The 22,211-nt window shown below is 37.2% G+C and overlaps 1 protein-coding gene across 2 annotated transcripts; it reads right to left on the reverse strand.

The window, feature by feature from the left end:
* Positions 1 to 1,669: 1,669 nt before the first annotated feature.
* On the reverse strand, positions 1,670 to 19,686 carry LOC144435070 (polypeptide N-acetylgalactosaminyltransferase 13-like). 2 transcript variants are annotated; one of them, XM_078123616.1, is made up of 11 exons: positions 19,447 to 19,686; positions 15,925 to 16,439; positions 12,596 to 12,764; positions 10,415 to 10,581; positions 8,040 to 8,247; positions 7,247 to 7,420; positions 6,664 to 6,781; positions 5,438 to 5,758; positions 4,560 to 4,700; positions 3,893 to 4,027; positions 1,670 to 2,586 (listed from the first exon to the last, which is right to left on the reverse strand). In XM_078123616.1, exons 2-11 carry the CDS (start codon positions 16,172 to 16,174, stop codon positions 2,428 to 2,430), a joined length of 1,842 nt encoding a protein of 613 aa, XP_077979742.1. In that variant the 5' UTR covers positions 16,175 to 16,439; positions 19,447 to 19,686; the 3' UTR covers positions 1,670 to 2,427. The 2 variants fall into 2 exon arrangements, with proteins under 2 accessions (XP_077979742.1, XP_077979741.1); XM_078123615.1 differs by having other exon boundaries at positions 15,892 to 16,439.
* Positions 19,687 to 22,211: the final 2,525 nt, after the last annotated feature.

The following is a 22,211-nucleotide window of genomic DNA, read 5'->3' on the forward strand; positions in this document are numbered from 1 at the left end:
ATGTCCGATCTAGTAAAGTAACTGAGGGCGAGTAATGGACTACTGGACGTGAAACTTCAGATCCACCTAGCTAGCTAGTCCAACCAACATTACGCAAAACAAGCAATGTGCCTAAAATCAGGTGTTTTTTTTCAACGAATTGCTGAAAAGTACAAACTCCAGACACCAGATTACAAATTGGAGGCGTCAAAGTAGCATTAAATACTGTCAGATTATATTCCACCTCGGAATGTAAGTAAAGTTATCCGCTATGGGCAAAATTTAACGTTTATTCTACCTCGTTAGGGAAATAATGTATGGTAACATCTCGACCATGCTGTCATGTTTGCAAATAACGCATACAAATTGAAATTACAATAGTTGTTAATTTGAAAGCTCGGCGTCAGCTGGCTTTTATTTCAGACAACAGTTAAACGTGGCATCCTCTCTCAAAGTCAACCTCTGAATAATGGTACAATTAACAGTTTTTATTTACACCAACCGTGGTTTCAAAAGACCCCTTGTAGAATAAGGCATGAAGACACGAGGACAGAGCGAGTATGGTGGTTGCTAGAAACACTACCACTACCGCACTATCATCGTCTCAATGTCCATCGTACACCTGACAAATGTTACGTGTTATACCTTGGATGTAGAGACATTCATAGTGTTATAATCTGGTCCGAGTTTGCTTTTACTGGCGATATACATGTGTTGTGGATATATTATAAATGTCAAATTGACCATTGTGTATTTTGAAGGGTCCCTGTTTTGTAACTCAATGAAAAAGACAAATAACTGCAAAACACCGAGTGACTGTTCATCCTGACAGAAATTTGAGTATAGTCCAGGCAGCAGAATGAAGAAATACATTCTAGAATTCATATTACCTGTAACGTTTATCAAAACATATTTTACACATTGGATGTTTTATATCGATAGCCCATGCGAAAGGAAGACATTAATTCGTGGCATTTGCAATGAGATAGTCAAATGTCCCGGGGGTGTCTACGTCAGAGTTTAAGATATTCGGACGCCAGTCACCGTAGAAACATGAATTATTTGTATTAAGCATGTTCATCAGTTCTATGCATGCTATGTCGGAGTGCTGTATTTTATGTCTCAAAAATAAAAAATGGGTTATATTTCGATCAAAATAACCTATGCGTTCAAATCCTCTAGGGCTACTCAAAAGTAATCGTTGGGATCAATACAGAGACAGAGACAGAGACAGAGACAGAGACAGAGACAGACACAGGCACAGAGACAGAGACAGAGACAGACTCAGACTCAGACACAGACACAGAAAGACAGACACAGATACAAAGACACATGCATGCATCCATCCATCCATCCAGACAAAAAGAAAGAAAGACAGACAGACAGACAGACAGACAGACAGACAGACAGACAGACAGACAGACAGACAGACAGACAGACAGACAAAAAGAAAGAAAGAGAACGAAACGATCTAACTTGGTATTTCAGATTAACATTTTCATTCTAAATATTTCGATAAGCTTCATCTTGAATTAAATGACGAATATCTGTGACTGACATAGTCTTATATTCTTAATGCTTCAAATAATTTTCCACGATGATTTTAGACACTTTTGGAAAATCGTTTTTTCAGAAATGAGACACAAAGAATGGAAAGATAATAAAAATATCAACTTTTATTGTAGCTCTATACAAATATCTATAAAAGAAAAACAAACAATATAGCGATTGTCATTTAATGATCTGAATTTGACATTGGTGAATAAGCTTACTTTGTCTTCAGTTCGGAGATCCGATAAACGCCAACATTAAAAATAAATTAGATTACTTTTGTGTTTCTTTTATTTAAGTACAGATATTTATCCTTTCATAAACTACATAAAACATCAATATTGCATTAAATGTTCACAAAAACCGCTCTAAAAAGGCACACAGTGGTTTTTAGACCTCCCGACAAAAAGTGCAAAAATATGTGTAGTAATAATGTTCCTAGCTTCGCGGATCAGAGTCTGTTCTCGCTCTCGCAGGTAGCATGATTTGAACGTGACTTTATCCAAGGTCATAGCTGATTGGTGGATAATGTAAGGCATTTCTATGGTAAGAGTTGAAATAAAATCAATCATCCATCGTTATCCTTTTTTTGCCAAATATTCTTTTCTTTTAAATATGTTAAGTTCGTAAACCATAAGTACTTCTGTTTTCTGTATTTATAAATATAACGTATAGTCTTTATAATTAGGCACGTGTTGGTTTCCATGGTAAAATCATCCGAATTATTGTGGCTTCAACTATTGCAAATTGGCAAACTATGAACTACATGCATTGAAACGTCATAAAATACTATATGTATAACAACAATATGATGTCTGCCATAGTACCATTTTTTAATTTGTATTTGCTGAAAATAAAATAAAATGCAACGTAATTGCCTCGTGGGATTACACTTGATTACGTTATTTCTGCCGGTGAAATGTTGCCAGGATATCGAATGTTGAATTCCCATTGCTGTGAGGGCGCTCCTGTGCAGTCTTTCATGGTCGGAATCATACTGCCTGCTTGGGGTATATCAAGGCAAAGACCGCTTGCTGGATGTTGTAAAGCTTTTGTCTGTAGATAGAAACAAAGAACAACCCCGAAAACATTACAAATGTGTGACGAGACTTACAAATATTTGACGAGACTTACAAATGTGTGACGAGACTTACAAATATGTGACGAAACTTACAAATATTTGACGAGACTTACAAATATTTGACGAGACTTACAAATATGTGACGAGACTAGCAAATGATAACGGATACTACAGGAAGGTCGATTTGAAGACGCATTTTATTAAACTTTATTTCGGGAAAGAAAAGAACGGAGTTAAGCACCACTGCAATTAAACTTTTATAGCAAGCCAAGCTTTCGTTTTGGCATTATAATTGACATCGGGAGAACACAACCACTACCCTCCCGTCTCACGAATCCGGTGTGTATGCTCAGCCGAGATAAGAATAACGTGTTTAAGTTTCGATAATTCGATACTGACTACCTTTTTATCCTACCGGTCCGTGTCGGTTGAAAACAAAATTTCAGATGAACATGTCTGAGAAATTGATAATAGGATTTGTAACAATTACATATACTATGCATCATAAGAATGTCTGATTATTACTTCTCGAACAGCATGCATGCCGGGAGGATTGTCGTTTTGGAGGGCAATGAACTATCCCATAATGTCACTGCGATATACGTACACATAGAGGAGATATGGTAAACACCTCCGATCTACGCTACTTTGAAATTATGTTAGGGTATATGGGAACCAAATACATAATGAGTTTAGCCGAATCGTGAAACTGAGTATAACTCGTCATTTTTAAGTTTAGTCTTATTCTACATTACATGCAAGGCTTGTTGTTATAACAACACTACAGTATTTCATTTCTAAATCGCAAGTTGGTCAATAATAATAGTTCAATAATTCCATATTAATAAGCTTTGCTTTCTAATCATACACATGACTGCAATATCATATTGCTGTGTACACTGGTCACAACAACAACAACAAATCACTCCCTAACACTTTGGTAATGCTGGTAATGCTGATTTTAAAAAACACAACACGTACATTTTTGTGCCCAGCTACATCCAAGATTTGCAAAATGTCATGGAAATTATTTTTGTGGTGTTGCTGTTGTTGTTTGTTAGTTTGTTTTTCAGAAACTGAACAACACTTGAATATTTCGGGACTTCAAACGTGGAAGAATTCTAAAAGAATATCATTAAGGCTTAACTAAAAATAACATGGCGTCTTGCCGCGATTATGGAATGTCACTGATTGGCCTTATTCCGATCTTTCCTGCTCAGGGCAACTTTCTCAATTTGCATTTCTATCTGTTTATGTTATATTTGTATTGGGTAGACTTACGTTTAGGTTGTGAATCCATTCCTGGTTTGATAGTTTTCCATGACACTCGTACAGAAATGCAAATGAAAACTGTACATTATAATCGAGACACATGTGCATGTATCGAAATTCTTTTTTGTCTGTTTGGATGAATAGCTGAAATAAAAGAGACAACCTCTGTGAAAAGGAATAATATATGATATTACAAATGAAATCGAAATTACATTTATGTCACATGGTTTTTTTTTTCAACTATACCACCTGACAAACGGTAACCATGGTTACGATGTGACGTAATGTTATTTTTTTATCAATACTGCAAATTACGCAAATATTTGTACAGTGACTGACTCTTTCCTGTGTCTGTCTGTCTGTCTGTCTGTCTGTCTGTCTGTATGTATGTATGTATGTATGTATGTATTTATTTATGTGTGTGTGTATGTATGTATGTATGTATGTATGTATGTGTGTGTGTGTATGTATGTATGTATGTATGTATGTATGTATGTATGTGTGTGTGTGTGTGTATGTATGTGTGTATGTATGTATGTATGTATGTATGTATGTATGTATGTATGTATGTATGTATGTATGTATGTATGTATGTATGTATGTATGTATGTATGTATGTATGTATGTATGTATGTATGTATGTATGTATACAAAATAAGGCAATAGTGTGTTTTACCTGTACTTTGCCGTCGTGACAGGGCCAAAGTTCAACCTTATTGGCGGTGACGTTGACTGCATCTTTGCCTTTAAATTCATTACCTCCATGTCGAGCTGCTTTACCAATATCTAAACATGCCCCACTTCCGAGATTCTTCATCTAAAACACAAAACACAAAATATAACATCCAAATGAAAATAATAAGAAGACAATGCTGAGGAAAACTATTGAAACACATTATTATTAATAACTTAGTCTTAAACTAAACATATCTTGTGCATCTACTAGCTGTGTAAACACGTCGTAAAATACAATGATCGTGGTGAAACGCCGATGTTTTGGCATTCTACTTTATACTGAACTAAAAAAAATAAAAGTTCTCATACTTTTAATAACGGTGTGGTAAAAGTGTATGGTACGGAATTAATCCTCTGATCAAAATTTGACCCCCTTCGGTTTGAATTGTCTTATTTGTCATGTTTTAATATTTTTAAAATTTGCGTTCTATCAACGAGAGTGCTTGCCTTTTCCTTTGATGTACGTAGATTCCAGATATGAGCTTACATTACAAAGTATAACACACAGCACAAGAACAATCTAGTGATGTGAAATATATTTTTGTTTGGGGGTTTCGGCTCCACAGTTTTTTAGTTGCTTGGCCAATGACTTGCTTTTGTTATATCTGCTATGTTCACGAATCAAAGAAGTTATTTAACTAGTCATGTAATGTCTCGGTAAAAAGTGTAGTCCTTTAAATTTGAAGTTGTGGCTGAAAAGGCAGTGATGGCATCCTACGAGTAGGTATCATTTTTGCAAACCAAACTTATTTTCCGCTTACGCAACGAAAACGGTGTGCCTACTGAACAGTGCTGTAAGTTGCTTCTTTTCAGGCTTACCTGTCCAACACCAGTAAATGCAAAGTTGTAATGTGATTCAGGATAAACGTTTTCTAAAAACCAACGAAAAGATTTACACTTGAGATCTTTTCTGAGTTGAACTCTGGGAGAGATGTCCCCGGCGTCGATTTTCATACTTTCTGGTTGATTTGCATAGTAAAGATACTTGTATTCATCTAACCAGACTTCCACCAGACGTCGATTGTTTCTACCGACCACGTTGTATGTGGTGTTCTTGTATTTATGAGGATTGTGCTTGCGGAACACATGACCAACGTGTGAGCAGGGCACGAACTCCAACGTACCCCCACACATCCAGATCTGTAAGGAAGAAAAGAAAACACTGCAACTATAAATATGGCATTGATTAACGGCATGCTATTTTACTTCCTGCTAATAAGGATAGAGGGTCACAGACAGTTCATAGAGCCTCACTAGTGCATGGAGTGTTACAAATTTGATAACTAACAGAACTTCCAGTCTATATCATTTTGTACATGAGAACAGCTGTATGGTCGTCTGTTAGTTTGAAATCTCCTTTGGGATGAAGAGGTTCAAATGGATTTCGTACCGTGTATTTCGACAGCCGTTGACTACTCTTTGTGAAGTACCTATACCGTCATTGCAAGAAATGTCTCTTGCTCTTTCCTTATCACGATCTCAGACCACCAAAACAATGGTTCTGAGCTACGACGATGAAAAATGAATTATCATCCAGCTAATAAAGACACAAACTAAAACCACATTTGCAACATGTTGACATACGCTGCAAGCCTACGTTGTTGTAATTACACTCACAGTAGAGTGAAGTCTCTGATAGCAAGTTTATCTCATGCTGTGGCACATTCAACCTCATTCAGTCTTTATAGTATTTTGATTACAGGGCGATAATATCAACATAACCTCAGACCACTATAGAAATAGTATAGTGGTCTGAGACATAATTACCAAGGCACCTTAACGGTTATCACCTACTTGTGTATATACCACATGAAACAATATCTTTCGTTTGTGTCTATCTTAGTTTGCTGGTAGATTGCTTTCCGTGGTATTATTGCAATAGTGTACAGAAAACGCCATCGAAAATATTATCTCCATAACTTTGATCAAGTGGGTTCGTTTGTTCGATTCCATGTTTTCTCTAATTAATTGTAAGCCTGGTAGAAGAAGTCACGTGATACAGATTAATACTCAGGGCAAAAAAAATACGAGATTTTAAATATTACCTTTAATGAGAGTTCAATATTTTCTCCTCCCCAGAATTCAAATTCCGGGTCGTATGACCCTAATTCTTCGAAGTAACTTTTATCGATGCTAAACAGGCCTCCCGCCATGGTTGGTGATCTGTAAATAATACAATTACACGTTGAAACTCAAAGCCCTAAACCGTCCTACACAACGCTTGACTTTCAAGGGCACTTTAATTTATGAGCAGGCACGCGTGTCAACAAAATCTCGCCTATTTTTCATTTTTCAAAATTTCAATAATTATAACATTTTAGTTTGCCATACACTGTTTACGGCGCTGACTGTAACTCCGATAGCTGTCGTATTTTGATAGCCATCGGAGTCACAATCAGCGCCGTAAATAGGCTAACAAAATTTACGCTTACGAGCAACTTTTAAGAAAAGAAGACAAGTGCAACTATAGAATTCTTTCGTACAAGTCTGATCTCAGGAGTAATTTCAAGTCTCGTTGCTGTATGATCTACGATATTGAGAAGTATTGACAAATAGGGTGTGTACAAGTGTGGAATTTCAAAGTTAGAACATCTTAGAATAACGTTAGTTGTTACGGGCGTGACCTACCTGACTGGTGCTGAGGGGTCATGGCCAATACGTTCTTTCTCTCGGTCAGGAACGTAGTACCAATTAAATATAACATTCCAATCAAAGCCACCCACATGGGTAACCTCGGATGAATTGACGAAGGCAAAAGTTTTGTCGTCGATTTGGTTAATGACTGGACACACCGATGTCCTCCTGTAAAGAGCAAACAAACAGATAGAGTCACAGGGAACATTTGCGGACGATCGACGTAAGGTATAAATAGTGTTATTGAAAACTGTATGGTAATACATAATACATGTTGGTATTCTGTGACGTCGACGCTCGGGGCCGTGTATAATTCAAATTAACTCAGGATTTCATAGCGAAATAGAAAACAAAATATCTCAAAAGATTACACCGTGTTATTTTCACCGTTCTTGAAGTCTAAGATTACGGTGTAAAATATTCGGTGTAGCAACGAAATGCCGTAATATCATCGGAAACAGTATAGAGGGGAAAACATAAAGCATAGACTATACGTACACAGTGACAGACAGACAGACAGACAGACAGACAGACAGACAGACACACATGTTCGTTATATTACAAAAAATCCACAATATTAGACGTTCCCATCTTCCTGGTAATTGGCCTCAATTCCAAAAGCCATCGGGCCATAACAAATATGACATGAGTTTTTATCCAAAATGACTGTTTGAATCAACAACAATTTAATGTGCAAAATTAAAGATTGTTGTCTATTTCATTTTTTATTCCTGATCAGTAGTCTCCGTCAATCATCAGTTTTGAAATAAAGGGCTGTCAAGCATACCTGTCTTTAGCTATACGATCCAGCAATGGTTCCAGCCAGCCCTTAGCACATTCACAATGCGAATCAAGAAAGGTTAAAACCGGGGCTCTGGCCAACTCAGCACCTTTTAGACGAGCACCAATCAATCCACGTCTTTCCTTGGCGTGATGTAGACGTACAGGGACTGGTAGAGTTGAAATGTAATCTTCGAGTGGCCGACCGAGATATTCTGTAAAAATCAAATAGGGATAACAAATAATTATAAATGTGACCATTCACGAACTTGACATTTCAGCGGTCCAACTGATATACAAAATATATGTGGAAGAGTATTAAAGGGAATTGTGGGTGGCATGAAACGCTATAGCTATAGACCTCCAGTCGGGAATATCCCCAATCAGGATAACGTTATTTTGTATATTCCGATGGGGATAAGCCTTTAAACTACTTGACCGACGTACATGGCACACGTGCACGTGGAAACAGGTATGCAAACTTTCTCCTCTCAAAGACCTACAAAATATCCCGTGGTGGGGTGGGGTGAGGGGGGGGGCATAGGTTGTTCATGGCAATTTTCCATTACACACGTTTGAAGAGTAATTTATCTGTAAAGATTGTACCAGTTTATCCTAATTATCCCGACCGGGATAATTAGTCCGATCGGGAGATATTCCTGACTGCTGTAAAGTGCATTCCTGGTGATAATTCATTGAGCCAAATAATCCCGATTTCATTCATGTACATCCAATCGGCTGGGATCGCGTAAACCTCTCCGGAGATAAAATATTTACAACTTTGGCAAGTGCCGCAAGCATTGAAGAAGTATTAGATTTGGTATAGTATGAGTAGGAAGTGGGACGACCTCGGTATTGCAAACGGTTTAAAGAAATGCCTATATAACCAGTGGGCCTGGAACTATAGAGCGGCTATTAGACTGCCAAGTACAAAATAGTAGTACATACATTCGCCACAAGTGCCCTGGCTATGGGTAAACCGAACATTATCACCGACAGTTGGACTTGGAAAAAACATAAACTATGATGTTTACCCTGAATAACTTGAAATACACAATCTCCTTTGCGAGGAGTAATGAATGTAATTCTGGGTTCAAAGGGTGATAAATATCTCCTCTCCCTCTGGAAGACGTATCAGACACACTTAAATAAAGTCGGGGTTTGATTCAAAAAGCTGCTGTTCTGACCCATGACATTCTATTTGGATCTAAACATTCGATTGTTTGTGAAGGATGACACCTCGAGTGTTAACCACCCCAAACACTCCCCAGAGTTTAAATCCACCATCCACCCCAACCTCCCTGACAGATAGGATCAGCGGTCTGCGTAAACCTAAACCCTGCCCGAAAGCGCGGATTAAACCTAAACCTCCCCCCGAGTTCCGATTAACCCTAATCCTCCATTGACTTTGGATCAACCAAATCTACTCCTCGAGTTAATTGGGAACCCCACTTTGTAAATTCCAGGAATACTACATGTGATAAAATCCCATTTATTTCTGTATTCCGGCTACTTTGTGTATCACAACATATAAAGCTTACGGTGTTTCTACGACAATCAGGTATCATTTGGCTAAGAAGAAGTAACACTAAATGCACCATGTATGGGGAAGTCATGTGTAGTAGAAGTAGGAAAATCGCCTATTTACTAAGATATTTGTTCCATTGACAAATAAATATAAAATGAAATGAAACTCGACAATTACGGCATTTGAAAGGATGGTGGAAGTTATTATTTGATTATAATAAAGAAGTCGACCTGACGTAACGTGTATGTGTGCACGGCAGTGATATATTTAGGTCAAGATGATAAAGATGTAAAGATGATAAAGTCAAGCTTTCAAAGGTTTAACATAGTGTAAACACAGTGTTTCTACATCAAAGAAGAGGCACAGTTATACATGAAACACAATTTACTAAAGTAACCTGCAATTCTCTTTGATGAACTGTAGTATAGTATTTCAAACCAAAATTGGTTTCTCTAAAACAATACTCACTAAATGGTATCCTTCTAAAATCATCTTTACAGTAAATTACGACACTTAAATTGTTTTCAAGTCACCGTCATAAAGTATTATCCTCTTTACGACAACTCTAACAGCCTACTTTGCGTTAAACTGCTACATCTTTTACGGCAATGCTACTTCACATTACAGTACTGTCCTCTTTACGGCAACACTAGTTCACATTACACCACTGTACTTCATCACTACTTCACATTACACAACTGTAATTCATCACTACTTCACATTACACAACTGTCCTCTTCACAGCATCACTACTTCACGGACACTTCTGGCATGCGAAAAGTGTTCAATCAGTTATCGCCATTGTATTTGTTATAGACTGATCGTTCAACTCCAAACAATTTGCCACGACTTACCTTTAGTACTGGCATCATCAATAAGAATAACTTCTTCTAAGAGATGTCGTGGCGATCTGTAAATAACACTATGTACTGTCCTCACAAGAACACTCCAAGCCTCGTTATGATATACTATGATAACACTTGTTTTAGGTAAGTCACGTGAATAGGTCTTCTTAAGGCACCTGGAGATAAGCGAATAGCACACAATGAAATGGTACAATCCTTGGTGTCACCATAGACCCTCGTGGGTGTAGGGTCTCTGGTGTCACTCACTTCACCCCCATTTGTGACAAGCAAAATGGCGCCTTCTCTGCGAAGTACATACTTCGGAGAAGATACCCGTTAGACAATGCTCATGACTTAATACAGTCATGTTAAATTCAAAGTTTTAAAAATTTGCAAAGTGAAAATAATTTTGCGTTGCACCATATATCCTACAAGAAAGTGTAGGGTCTCTGGTTGCACATATAAATTGGTCTACAACAGAGAACCCCCCCCCCCCCCATCCCTATTACTTTTCGTATCATCCGACCTGACATCTGTTTGATCACGTGGTACCCTATTTTGTGTAAGTTTGCTGAAACGTAACACGTGTTTATGGTCACATTGTTCAATTACTTTCCAATTTTAATAGTATCGATTTCTATACGTAGAACCCACAAAAAATATATCGATGCAACAAATATGTGTAAAACAGTTGGGTAAATACATCATGTCATTGGTGTGTTTCTGTTATCAGCAGATCAGATGTATCTGTCGCAAGAATCTCTGTCTGGGCGATGTTGCCCCCTCCTCCCCCTAAATCATTTGGCAAATCACCACTTCCCGGTTAGTATAGACAACCTTGAATGTAAATGTACGTATCATGCACTAGTCTGGTCCTATCATGTGCATTCAGGAGTAGTGTTATGTTTACAAAAACATACACACACACACACACACACACACACACACACACACACATATATATATATATATATATATATATATATATATATATATATATATATATATACATACATACATACATACATACATACATACATACATACATACATACATACATACATACATACATACATAACAAACAAACAAATACTGACAAACATCAACAACAGAGTTATTACTAATCAGTGTAAACAATATTTATAAACACCAAGAAGTGGTACAATTGTGACCATTTCACATACAGGAAAACATAAGTAGTTCTTGATATATAGAAATATTGTTGACACTGATATGTAATTTCTCTGTTGTTGATGTTTGCCAGTGTTTATTTTCTTTCTGTCTGTCTGTCTGTCTGTCTGTCTGTCTGTCTGTCTGTCTGTCTGTCTGTCTGTCTGTCTGTCTGTCTGTCTGTCTGTTTGTTTGTTTGTTTGTTTGTTTGTTTGTTTTCGTAAACATAACTAACTAAGACTGAGCGCCATGTGATCCTATACGCGTTACGATCATCTCCACGTCAGAAAGAGATCGTGGGTAAGAACGACTACATGTAAAGTAACTAGATAAATCATACACTTCAACCGTAGACATGGGTGCAACTGTACATTAAAGTACCACAATAATGATAGATTTTGCGTTTAATTTTTTATACTAGTTCAACAGTAACAGTAGACCTCGGAAGTGAGTATTCGACAAGAGTTTAAAATGGGTCGGTCACTTTAATACACTGCAAACGATAATTGGAGTCACACTAGAACCCACTTTATACAAAACCCCATGAACATATTCTAGACAACTGTGGAACCGTCTAACACATGTTGATGTAATTACAATGTGATTCGATACCTTGAAACTGTTAAATAAGGCATAAAGCCATCCACGTGTTAAACTTGTTTGATTACCGCTGGTTTTTCTAATGCAAAATACGACTGTGGCAAGCCAGCTACCAGCAAACTTAAATAGACACAGACTAAAACAGTATTGACACAAACTATTACATGATGTGATTACACTCACGATAGGGCAGTTTTTTTGTGAAGTCACGCCACATTCAACTTCATTTCCAGCTTCTAGTGTTTACACTATTTTCATTACGGCCTGAGGGTGATTATATATGAACAAAGCATCGCTATCACCTACTGTCACCTACATGTACTTGTGTCATCTACCACATCGAACTATAGTTTTCGCTGGTATCTATCTTAGTTTAACGGAGAGCTGGCGTTGCACAGTCATAATCACAGCAATACGAACCCTTTTGGTCGATAATCTGGTAAAGTTCTGTCATTTGACATTCTGTTACTTATCATCAAATTGAAATAGTTGACTTTAAACATTTTTTCCATCTCTTCCTCTTCACCTTTGGCGACTGTGGCAGCTTTCCCCATTTCACCAGGACCCTCAGGTATCCGTGTTGGTTCAGCTGTAAGTCAACAATGTTCGTATTGTTAGCTCAGACTTCCGGGTTAAAGGGGAACAAATGCGATGTTGATTTTATCCTTTCATAGTATTTCTGTATGCTAATAGAAGATCTAGAAAAGTAATTTTCACCTAGCCTGCATCGATGAAATAGAGTTTTAAAAAGTCATCTAATGTGGCTTTGAAGAGTCCCGTTGTACACTGGGGCAAGGCATATGGGGGGGGGGGGTAGCGCCACTGGCATTGTAGCACAACTGTACAGTTTATGAGGTTTTCTTAAAATGTTTATATACATACGGGCATTATTTTCGTTGTTGGGTCAATTATATCAATTTTTAAATTATCCACTTGCCTAACAATCCATGTTGTTATTTATGCAATTTATATCACTAGTTCAGTGTTGTTATGGGTGTGGTCTTGTTGCTAGGCATACACTTTTTGGATGTTTAACCACTTGCCTAACCATCCCTATTTTTGTCTTTGTAATATTGAGCACCATTTTGCTGTTGTTATGGGCGTGGTCTTGTTGCTAGGTATATATGTCCATTTTTGGAATGTTTAATCACCCTCCCCTCCTAAAAATAGATGCATGGAAACAACAGCACGAAAATGATACTCCCGAAAACAACTTGAAGCAGAACTAACAAGTCTTCCTAGAACTTAGAAGACACGTTCCCCATAAAATGCATTACTTCTATATGACTGAATGGAAATCAAGTAGAAGTCAAAGGTTGTTGTTATACAAGAAAACTTGCACGTCATTATATGGGGTTACACACTTGAATGGAGTCTCTATGTACTGTATTATTGTTTTTGAGTTATGCTGTAATATAGTTTATTACTACAAATATGGCTGTCATTCAGTAAATGTGATATGAGCACCAAAATAATGCTTGTGTATAGTATTTCTTTTCGATATTACTTGTAAACAGGATTTTAAAGAAATTGACAAATGTCAATACTACAGTGTGTCTGTGATAGGAATTGGCTTGATTTTGATAATTGACCCTGAAGGTCAAGGACAAGGTCAAAGGTCTCAAAGATAGCTTGCATCTGATAATATGGGGTAGACACTTGAACGGAGTCTTGCTGTATTAAAGTTTTTGAGATATGCAGTAAATATTGATTTTTAACTACAAACATGGCTGCCAGTCTGCAAAAGTGATATGAGCACCAAAAATAATGCTTGTGTATAGTTCTTTTCTTCAATAGTACTTGTAGTAAACATGCTTTTAAAAGTATTTAATACTACAATGTGTCTGTAATAGGAAGAAATTGGCTTGATTTTGATAATTGGCCCTGAAGGTCAAGGTCAAAGGTTTCAAAAGATATATTGCATCTGATAATATGGGGTAGACACTTGAATGGAGTATCTATGCATTACAGTTATGCAGTAAATATTGATTTTTAACTACAAATATGCCCCCCCCCCATTCAGTTAAATTTGCATATATCAAAAAACAAAGTGACGTGCATATGTCCCATATGGTGTCACATTTGTGGCAGGTTTGAAAGAAATCGGATACAGTATGGCTGAGAAATGACGTAATATACGGACTGACGGACGGAACCCATTGTACTGGTTCCCCCAAGGGAGTGGGGAGACTAAAAATACACAAAGAATGAAACCACCATTTTCACATTTGTGAGAAAAGCCATACAATGTTGCCTTCAGGAAATGAAAGTAATATCGTCTTAAACCCTTTCACTGGTAGTCATGTGACTATTTGATCTATGCACCATCTGTACATAGTATTAAACACAGATTTTTTTCAGACTTTTTGTCTGGGAATTATAAAAAAAAACAACATTACGTCGGGTTACGAAACACGTTGACCGGTCGACCATTCACTGACCACCATGAACATTCATCTCATCTCTCAGAACACTAGTCTGTATGAGTAAACTAATAAATTTCACGACTTCAATAAATGCACATTCTTGGCGGGTACTTTTAACATATTAAAATTAGAAATCCTTTTCAAGCTTGGTGACTCTTAAAACTGGTATAGTGTAGCGATTTCAAAACCATTCCAGTTGTATTGCAGACATATCAGCTGTGGACATATCATGAATGGTCCTAGTACATTTTGTATTGTTAGCCATTTTCAGAACATTCACAATACACCATCACCAATATGTCACGTTCACGGAAAACAAACCCAATTTCCTGGTTTCCATGTTAATACTGTGTTACAATGTTTTGTGACGCAAATATTTTGTACTAAGACAATTCACGAATTGTATCGAAGCTGACGAGTGACTATATAAAGCTGGTGATATGTAGTTGATACTACCACTGCCATATTACCAATCATCCGTATACGTGTCTGTTTCCCTTCTGTCATAATTTTATTCACCCTGAAAAGAACTTACGACGGTTTATCGTTTGAACTTTTAGCCGGTGTACACTGAAACATGTAACTATTAAAACACATTTCCTTGAGAAAATATTTGATATCAGACAGACATATAGTGACCCATGCCACACCAAGATTTCAAATCAACCGACCATGTGGTAAAATCGCACGTCATGGTTTTGTATGGGGAAGATTTTCATAGAATCATCTTTATAAATATATTATTTTGATTTGATTTGATGACCGTGGTCAATTAAGTATATGTCGAGAAAAAGATATATTTTATAACGGAATTCTTAATGTACTAATTTCTTCGTTTTTTGCTAGACGAAATATGATCATTCATATATTGACCCTGCATAATACATGTTATGAGACAGCATACACAAACACACACACACACACACACACACACACACACACACACACACACACACACACACACACACACACACGTATAACATACATATATACCGGTACATATACGTGTACATACATGCATGCATGCATGCATGCATCCATCCATCCATCCATCCATATATCCATACATACATACATACATACATACATACATATATACATACAGATAGACAGACAGACAGACAGACAGACAGACAGACAGACAGACAGACAGACAGACAGGCAGACAGGCAGGCAGGCAGGCAGGCAGACAGACAGACAGACAGACAGACAGACAGACAGACAGACAGACAGACAGACAGACAGACAGACAGACACACACACACACACACACACACAGACACGGTGGACTTTGATCCATGGATGTATGTATGTTGAACCTACCCCTGATGAAATCTTGGAGTTGTTGTGATTTCTTTGCAGCTATCGTATGTGGAGAGTTGTGTGTCTTCTCTGGCATAAGCACATCTCTGTTTTTCCAGTGTGGATGAGAGTTTTGGAATGGTGTATCGTCCACATTAAATATTTGTTCAGCATTAGGGGTATTTACTATTAGACGTAAATTAAGAGTTACACTAAGTACCATAGCCGTTGTTATCAAAATGATATACACAGATCTGCCACGTATTGCCATGTTACTGTTAGGTTTAGCAGTCGAGTTGTAAGGTGTCACACGGTACCGTTCTCACTCTCAAATCACCCCTTCTCTCTCGTTCAACGACTTACAAAGCTTGGCAAGGCAATCCGACGCAAATTTTGACAAAATACTTGGCACAATATCAACGGAAGTTCTGCTCTCTTTCTCCCAAAGCAACACGAACGTCTAGATATTTCCAACGTCACAGTATCGCTCACGTTTAGAAGATATCCGTCTTCGATCTCTCAGCCGCTATCACAATCTGAAATAAACGAGTAGGTCGATGTGAATATTTTATACACTTAGAAAACTGTGCAATATTGGTCGTCACCTCTTTTCATTATCACGTCTAATATATCCATAAAGGATGTGTGATTTTCGTCCCGAAATAATATCGGAATGAAGTGAAAACAGTTGGGTGGTTCAAACATCAGCGCAAATAACCCAAATGCTGACGTAGCACTGAGATTGTACACATCGCCTCCGGGCAAGTTAAATTTGCCATAGTAACAGCTGGAGTGTTCCACGTGTTACTTTCTTCTAAATCTCCATTTGGTGTAAACAGACAGCGTTCAGGTTTAGTTCTATTGTTAACTACATAACCTATACACACACATTTGTTTACACTTTTGAAACATCGATTTGTCGTTTCCGTCAATACATATATGAGTTGACACCGGGTCGTGTCTGACAATCAATGATGTGTCTATTAGCGGGGAAAATATTTTAATTCAATAAAATATATCGTACATGACGCCTTCCAATGTAGAAATCAAATTCTGAAATCTTCTGTATGTGATAACTTAGGCTTGTTATACATCACCATGGCAACAGTTAACCGAATTATGATTTAAGATTGAGAGTTGTTGCTGGATTTTTTCTGCATAATTTAATCTGTGCACATATGTATGTATGTATGTATGTATGTATGTATGTATGTACGTATGTATGGATGGATGGATGGATGGATGGATGGATGGATGGATGGATGGATGGATGTATGTATGTATGTATGTATGTATGTATGTATGTATGTATGTATGTATGTATGTATGTATGTATGTATGTATGTATGTATGTATGTATGTATGTACTAGTATGTATGTATGTATGTATGTATGTATGTATGTATGTATGTATGTATGTATGTATGTATGTATGTATGTATGTATGTATGTATGAATGTTGAGTTATACAATTTGGCTTTGAAATGTAATTGACACTTTCTGGTTGAGGCGAGATCAATACTTCAATGTATGATAAAAAAACTAAATACTTTTACTTTGGTTGTGAGGGGGGGGGGGTTGAGCCATTTTAGTTCTCATCCTACCAAAATGATCTAAGTTGTAATGGATCTGTTTTCCACCTAAATACAACTATTTAGAAAAAAATGTCGTCATGGAAGAATTTTCACCTCAGTAAATGAGTGACACTAAAGAGTAAAGTTTCAACAAAAGAACTATTTTTACCAGTTTTGCATTCATAGCACTACATACTACTACATACTGATTTGAAATTGATTGTGCTGTCTAAAACAATTTGCAATTTAGACAAATTTAGTTAGAAGGGGGTGGGGGTCTGAGGCATAACTAAAAGAACCAAGTTTTTATCATAAAATATTTGTTGGACCACGCACGAATTTGTAGTGTAAGCATATGGGGCATAATACTTTTACGTAATGGAGATAACACGGAAACTCGCAAATTTCTTCCGTCTTCAAATTCGAATATTACCGCTCAATTTTATCTTAGACAACTGATGTTGATTCGCTAGGATTAGGATTAGGGTTAGCATATACCCTCCACCCCTCCTGGGTGGAGGGTCTATGGGGTTAGTAAGCCTATACATGCGCCTGACAGTGAGAATTAAGTCACTGTAAACGTGAATGTTAATCTAATTTCCATCGAAACCGAGGACTTTATTAAAATAGCAAATACGCATATACATGTAAGTGTATCTCAGACAATGGTGGTATTGAAAGGGGGATATTGTTGTTGTAATGACGCCCTCTACCTCACAAAATGTCTTGGTCGGCGGGTCAAGGGTCATGAGATTATATATATCGCCTGGTCCTTCAATCCAGAGCGTTGTTTACACAGCCCTCTGTGATGTTGGCAATCCATGAACTGAATTAAACACATAATTATGTTGCCCCGACCTAGATGTGGGTATGAGAGTTGTTGATGTAGGAATCGAAATTCGATCAAAACGTAAATGTGTTCTATAATTACCAACAGCTCTCCTGCTGCCAGTGCTGACATTGGATAATACATTCACAAAGATATTATATTGTAATAACACAATCAAATAAGTTCAGAAGAAGAAAAACACCATAATCTATTAGTGAATATACCATAATGTGACAATACAATATGTTTATGTAGTCATTAAAATATATACATATATACATATATATATATATATATATATATATATATATATATATATATATATATATATATATATATATATATATATATATATATATAACTCGGTGAGTATCAATCTGCTAAGACAGTGCTCTATACCGCAGTGGCAGAGCGTAATATATATATATGACCACATAAATGAATAAATGTTGAAAACACGAAACTGTGGTGGGTCGTACTTTGACTCATTAACAACGAGAGCTATGACTGGATATTGCTTTAAAAGTATGAACAAAGGTCGATATAAGAACCAGCGTGAGTTGTACAGTTAGTCATCGAATTCTTATTTCATAACGAGCACACACACAACACGCAAATATTTTACATTGCAACCGAAACCATACTGCACTGATCTCTCTGTTTGGTTACAAGTTCTTAACTAAACATTCATTAGATTAGCTTATTCAGATAGTGTCGACCATGACACCGGCCTTGCAGGCTTCCCACTGAGTGTTGTCGTTTTACGCTCGGTCGATTTCCAGACATCGATACTTCCACAATTTGTCCAGGAAGATTGTATCTGAATTTCATATCTACATCGAGACGGTGGTTATGTTTGGGCCGTAAAGTAACCACAACACAATCATTCAAATTGGCATGTTAGTGGGACACACTGTACGCGTTATGATTGATGGTAAGTTAACGAGGGAGTTGAATACGAGTCGTGTCATGATCTCTGCGAACTCAGTGTTAATTCGCTGGCATGGGAAACAGATTATATAATATGGAGACTTGTCTAAAACTACACAGCGACCTGGCCTGATACCACGTTCGTGGACAAAATGGTGGCATATCTTGATATCTCTCACGAGATATATAAATAACGTAAGCGAAGCACACCTTGCCTTGTTAGGTTGTAACACCTGTGGGTCAATACCTTAAGTACGTCTTCCAACCAACAATGTCACTGTATACCTCACAACCATCGTACCATTTCGTATGACCGCGATGACTTCTTGCCGATGTGACGATCAGAAAGCAACATCTCCTACTTTAACAGGTATCTTCCTTGCCGGTGACACGCGACGTACGCGTACCGACAGAGCTGATGGTCTTCCGGGTGTGGTTTCCTTAACCCAACAAGCTATATTTGCATATGAAACCCAACAACTATATGTCGCGAGTACACCAGTGTTATCGCCAAAGTATGCAAATTAGAACATGTGACGTAGGAGAATTCCAGCCGAGCCAAGGAAGTTAATAGAAACAGTGAAAACATACACGACTAGTCGACTAAGCTACGTAGAACAATTTGAGAACATGAGACGGCTGGCTTGCATACATATCCCTATATTATATTTACTCATTCGATATGTGTTATTCGGTGTACACAAATTACGCGTAGGTTCTAGTACAATGTATAGGCCCCGCGGCCGAGGCCTAACATTCCACTGTATACAACTTGAACTTGAATGTGTCACCAGAGATGCTTAAATTGCTTTCTAATCACCAATCAAGATCACAGTGAGACAGGCGATAAATAATTCTAACTTTTATATGTAAGTGCAGGTTACAATGAAAGGTCAGGGCAAAACTTGATACACATGTACAAGATTATATCGTCACCATTCAATCTATCAGCAATCTATAAAGGCGTTTTAGACCTAAATAGCAAGTTGTCAAACATGGAAACTTGATCCATTCACTGTGTATGTTTGTAAATTGCCTTGTGAAGGAGTCATATAGACGTCATCATGCTGCCACGTTCCCCATGCCATGGGCCAGCCCAAAATGGAGTAAATAAACACTCAAGAAAAACGCAACGTGGCAAGCTTGTCATTATCCCCCCATAAATATAGCCTACTGTATTTACTAGTAAACCATCCAAACTGCGATTTGATTTTTTTAAATTAAAGGAAGAACGAGCGAAAATTAAAAAAAAAATCAAATTAGCAAGTTAGGACAACTGAAAATAAGTGTAGTAGCATTTATATCCTTCAAGTCCACAGGTAGGCTACCATGAGTCGGTGGCCACCCCTTATACGACGCGCTGACGCGTAGTATAGTGTGAACAATCAAAACGTATACCATAGATCCATATGTAGGGTCTATGGTAGAGCCTACGTCTAGAGTATAATGCAACATGTATACTGTTTACATTACACTACGCATGTGTAGTTGTCGGTGATTGACCAGACTTGATTGACCCCCACCGTGATGACATAGATGATAGATGATGTACACGAGTACCATCATCATAAATTGATCCCATTAATGAAATATTACTGAAAACATTATAAGTATAATTTATTTGTTTAATAACATTAACAGATTTAGGTCACTCCAAGCAACTTACGAAGTCGAGTGTCGACTGTACAGAGGCTGTTGCAGTAATTTACAGACTGTAGATAGATTGTAGATTCTTAGATTTTCCCAACTGACCCCAATGCGTTTCATTATATTTCGCTAGTATCGACGTGGTATAAACTTTTGACGTCTGTAGTATCTCGCAGATTGCAGTGGATATTAACAAAGTACGTAGTACGTCATAAGTTATCACGGTCTGGGAATAGAAAAACGAATATATTACTTTAATCCGAATAACTGGGCCATTCAGTAGAGACTTTATTTAGTAGACGAACTAATACCGAGAGCCCGTCGACGCATGCGGAAGAAATGCCAGCTCTGGTTTGCAAGAATGCTGTCGACGGTGCCGTGCTTTTTACAAAGAAACGGTGAACTAAATATGAAATGCAAACAGGCTAAAAAAAGGAAAAAATAATAATGTTTTGCAATATTCAATAAGACACATTTTCAAGCAAAAAAATCACATTTGTGTTCGTAAATTTAATTGGTTTAATATGAGCTCGTAAAATCTTTATTTTTATGCTAAAATTCAATGTTTATATTCGTAAATTTCATGTTACTATTCATTCATACATGTATTTTAATGATTAAATTACTGACTTCCATTTGTATTCGTGAGTCCCTATATTGTTATTGATGAATATTCGTAAATCATATTTGCATTCATCAACTTATTTTTCATATTGGACAAATGTTATATTGGCTTACAGTACCCTTATGTCCACGTGCTATGGTCCTATTTTTGTTGTACATGAGAGCTTCATTTGCAGGGATGCATATGCGTAATGCCATTTTAGTGAGAAAAAAATACATTGATTGGTAAAACTTCAATTTTACGACTTCTACACTTCATGTGCATGGGAAATGCACTCGCATTGCCATTCAAAGGAATAATATGTTTAGTATGTGGAAACCTTCATTGATTTTACGAATATAAATATGTAGATCAACCAATGAAAAGATGACTTTTACGAATACAACTGACTTTTTTGCATGAAAACATGTTTATAAAAATTATTGAATAATGCAACATGACACGGTCTGCCATATAGTATGTATGTATGTATGTATGTATGTATGTATGTATGTATGTATGTATGTATGTATGTATGTATGTATGTATGTATGTATGTATGTATGTATGTATGTGTGTGTATGTGTGTATGTGTGTGTGTGCGTGCGTGCGTGCGCGCGCGCGCGCGTGTGTGTATGTATGCATGCATGCATGCAGGTAGGTAAGTAGGTAGTTAGGTAGGTAGGTAGGTAGGTAGATTATGTATGTGTGTAGGTAGGTGTAT

Source organism: Glandiceps talaboti, chromosome 5 (assembly GCF_964340395.1).
Source record: "Glandiceps talaboti chromosome 5, keGlaTala1.1, whole genome shotgun sequence".
NCBI lineage: Eukaryota > Metazoa > Hemichordata > Enteropneusta > Spengelidae > Glandiceps > Glandiceps talaboti.

What these genes read in the sequence shown, in the direction of transcription:
- LOC144435070 (XM_078123615.1), bottom strand. Translation starts at nt 16,174, where the DNA reads ATGGCAATACGTGGCAGATCTGTGTATATCATTTTGATAACAACGGCT. An exon ending in ATATTGAACTCTCATTAAAG is followed by an intron (nt 5,759 to 6,663) that starts GTAATATTTAAA and finishes TCTTCCTTACAG; the next exon opens with ATCTGGATGTGTGGGGGTAC. An exon ending in GTCACGACGGCAAAGTACAG is followed by an intron (nt 4,028 to 4,559) that starts GTAAAACACACT and finishes CTTTTATTTCAG; the next exon opens with CTATTCATCCAAACAGACAA.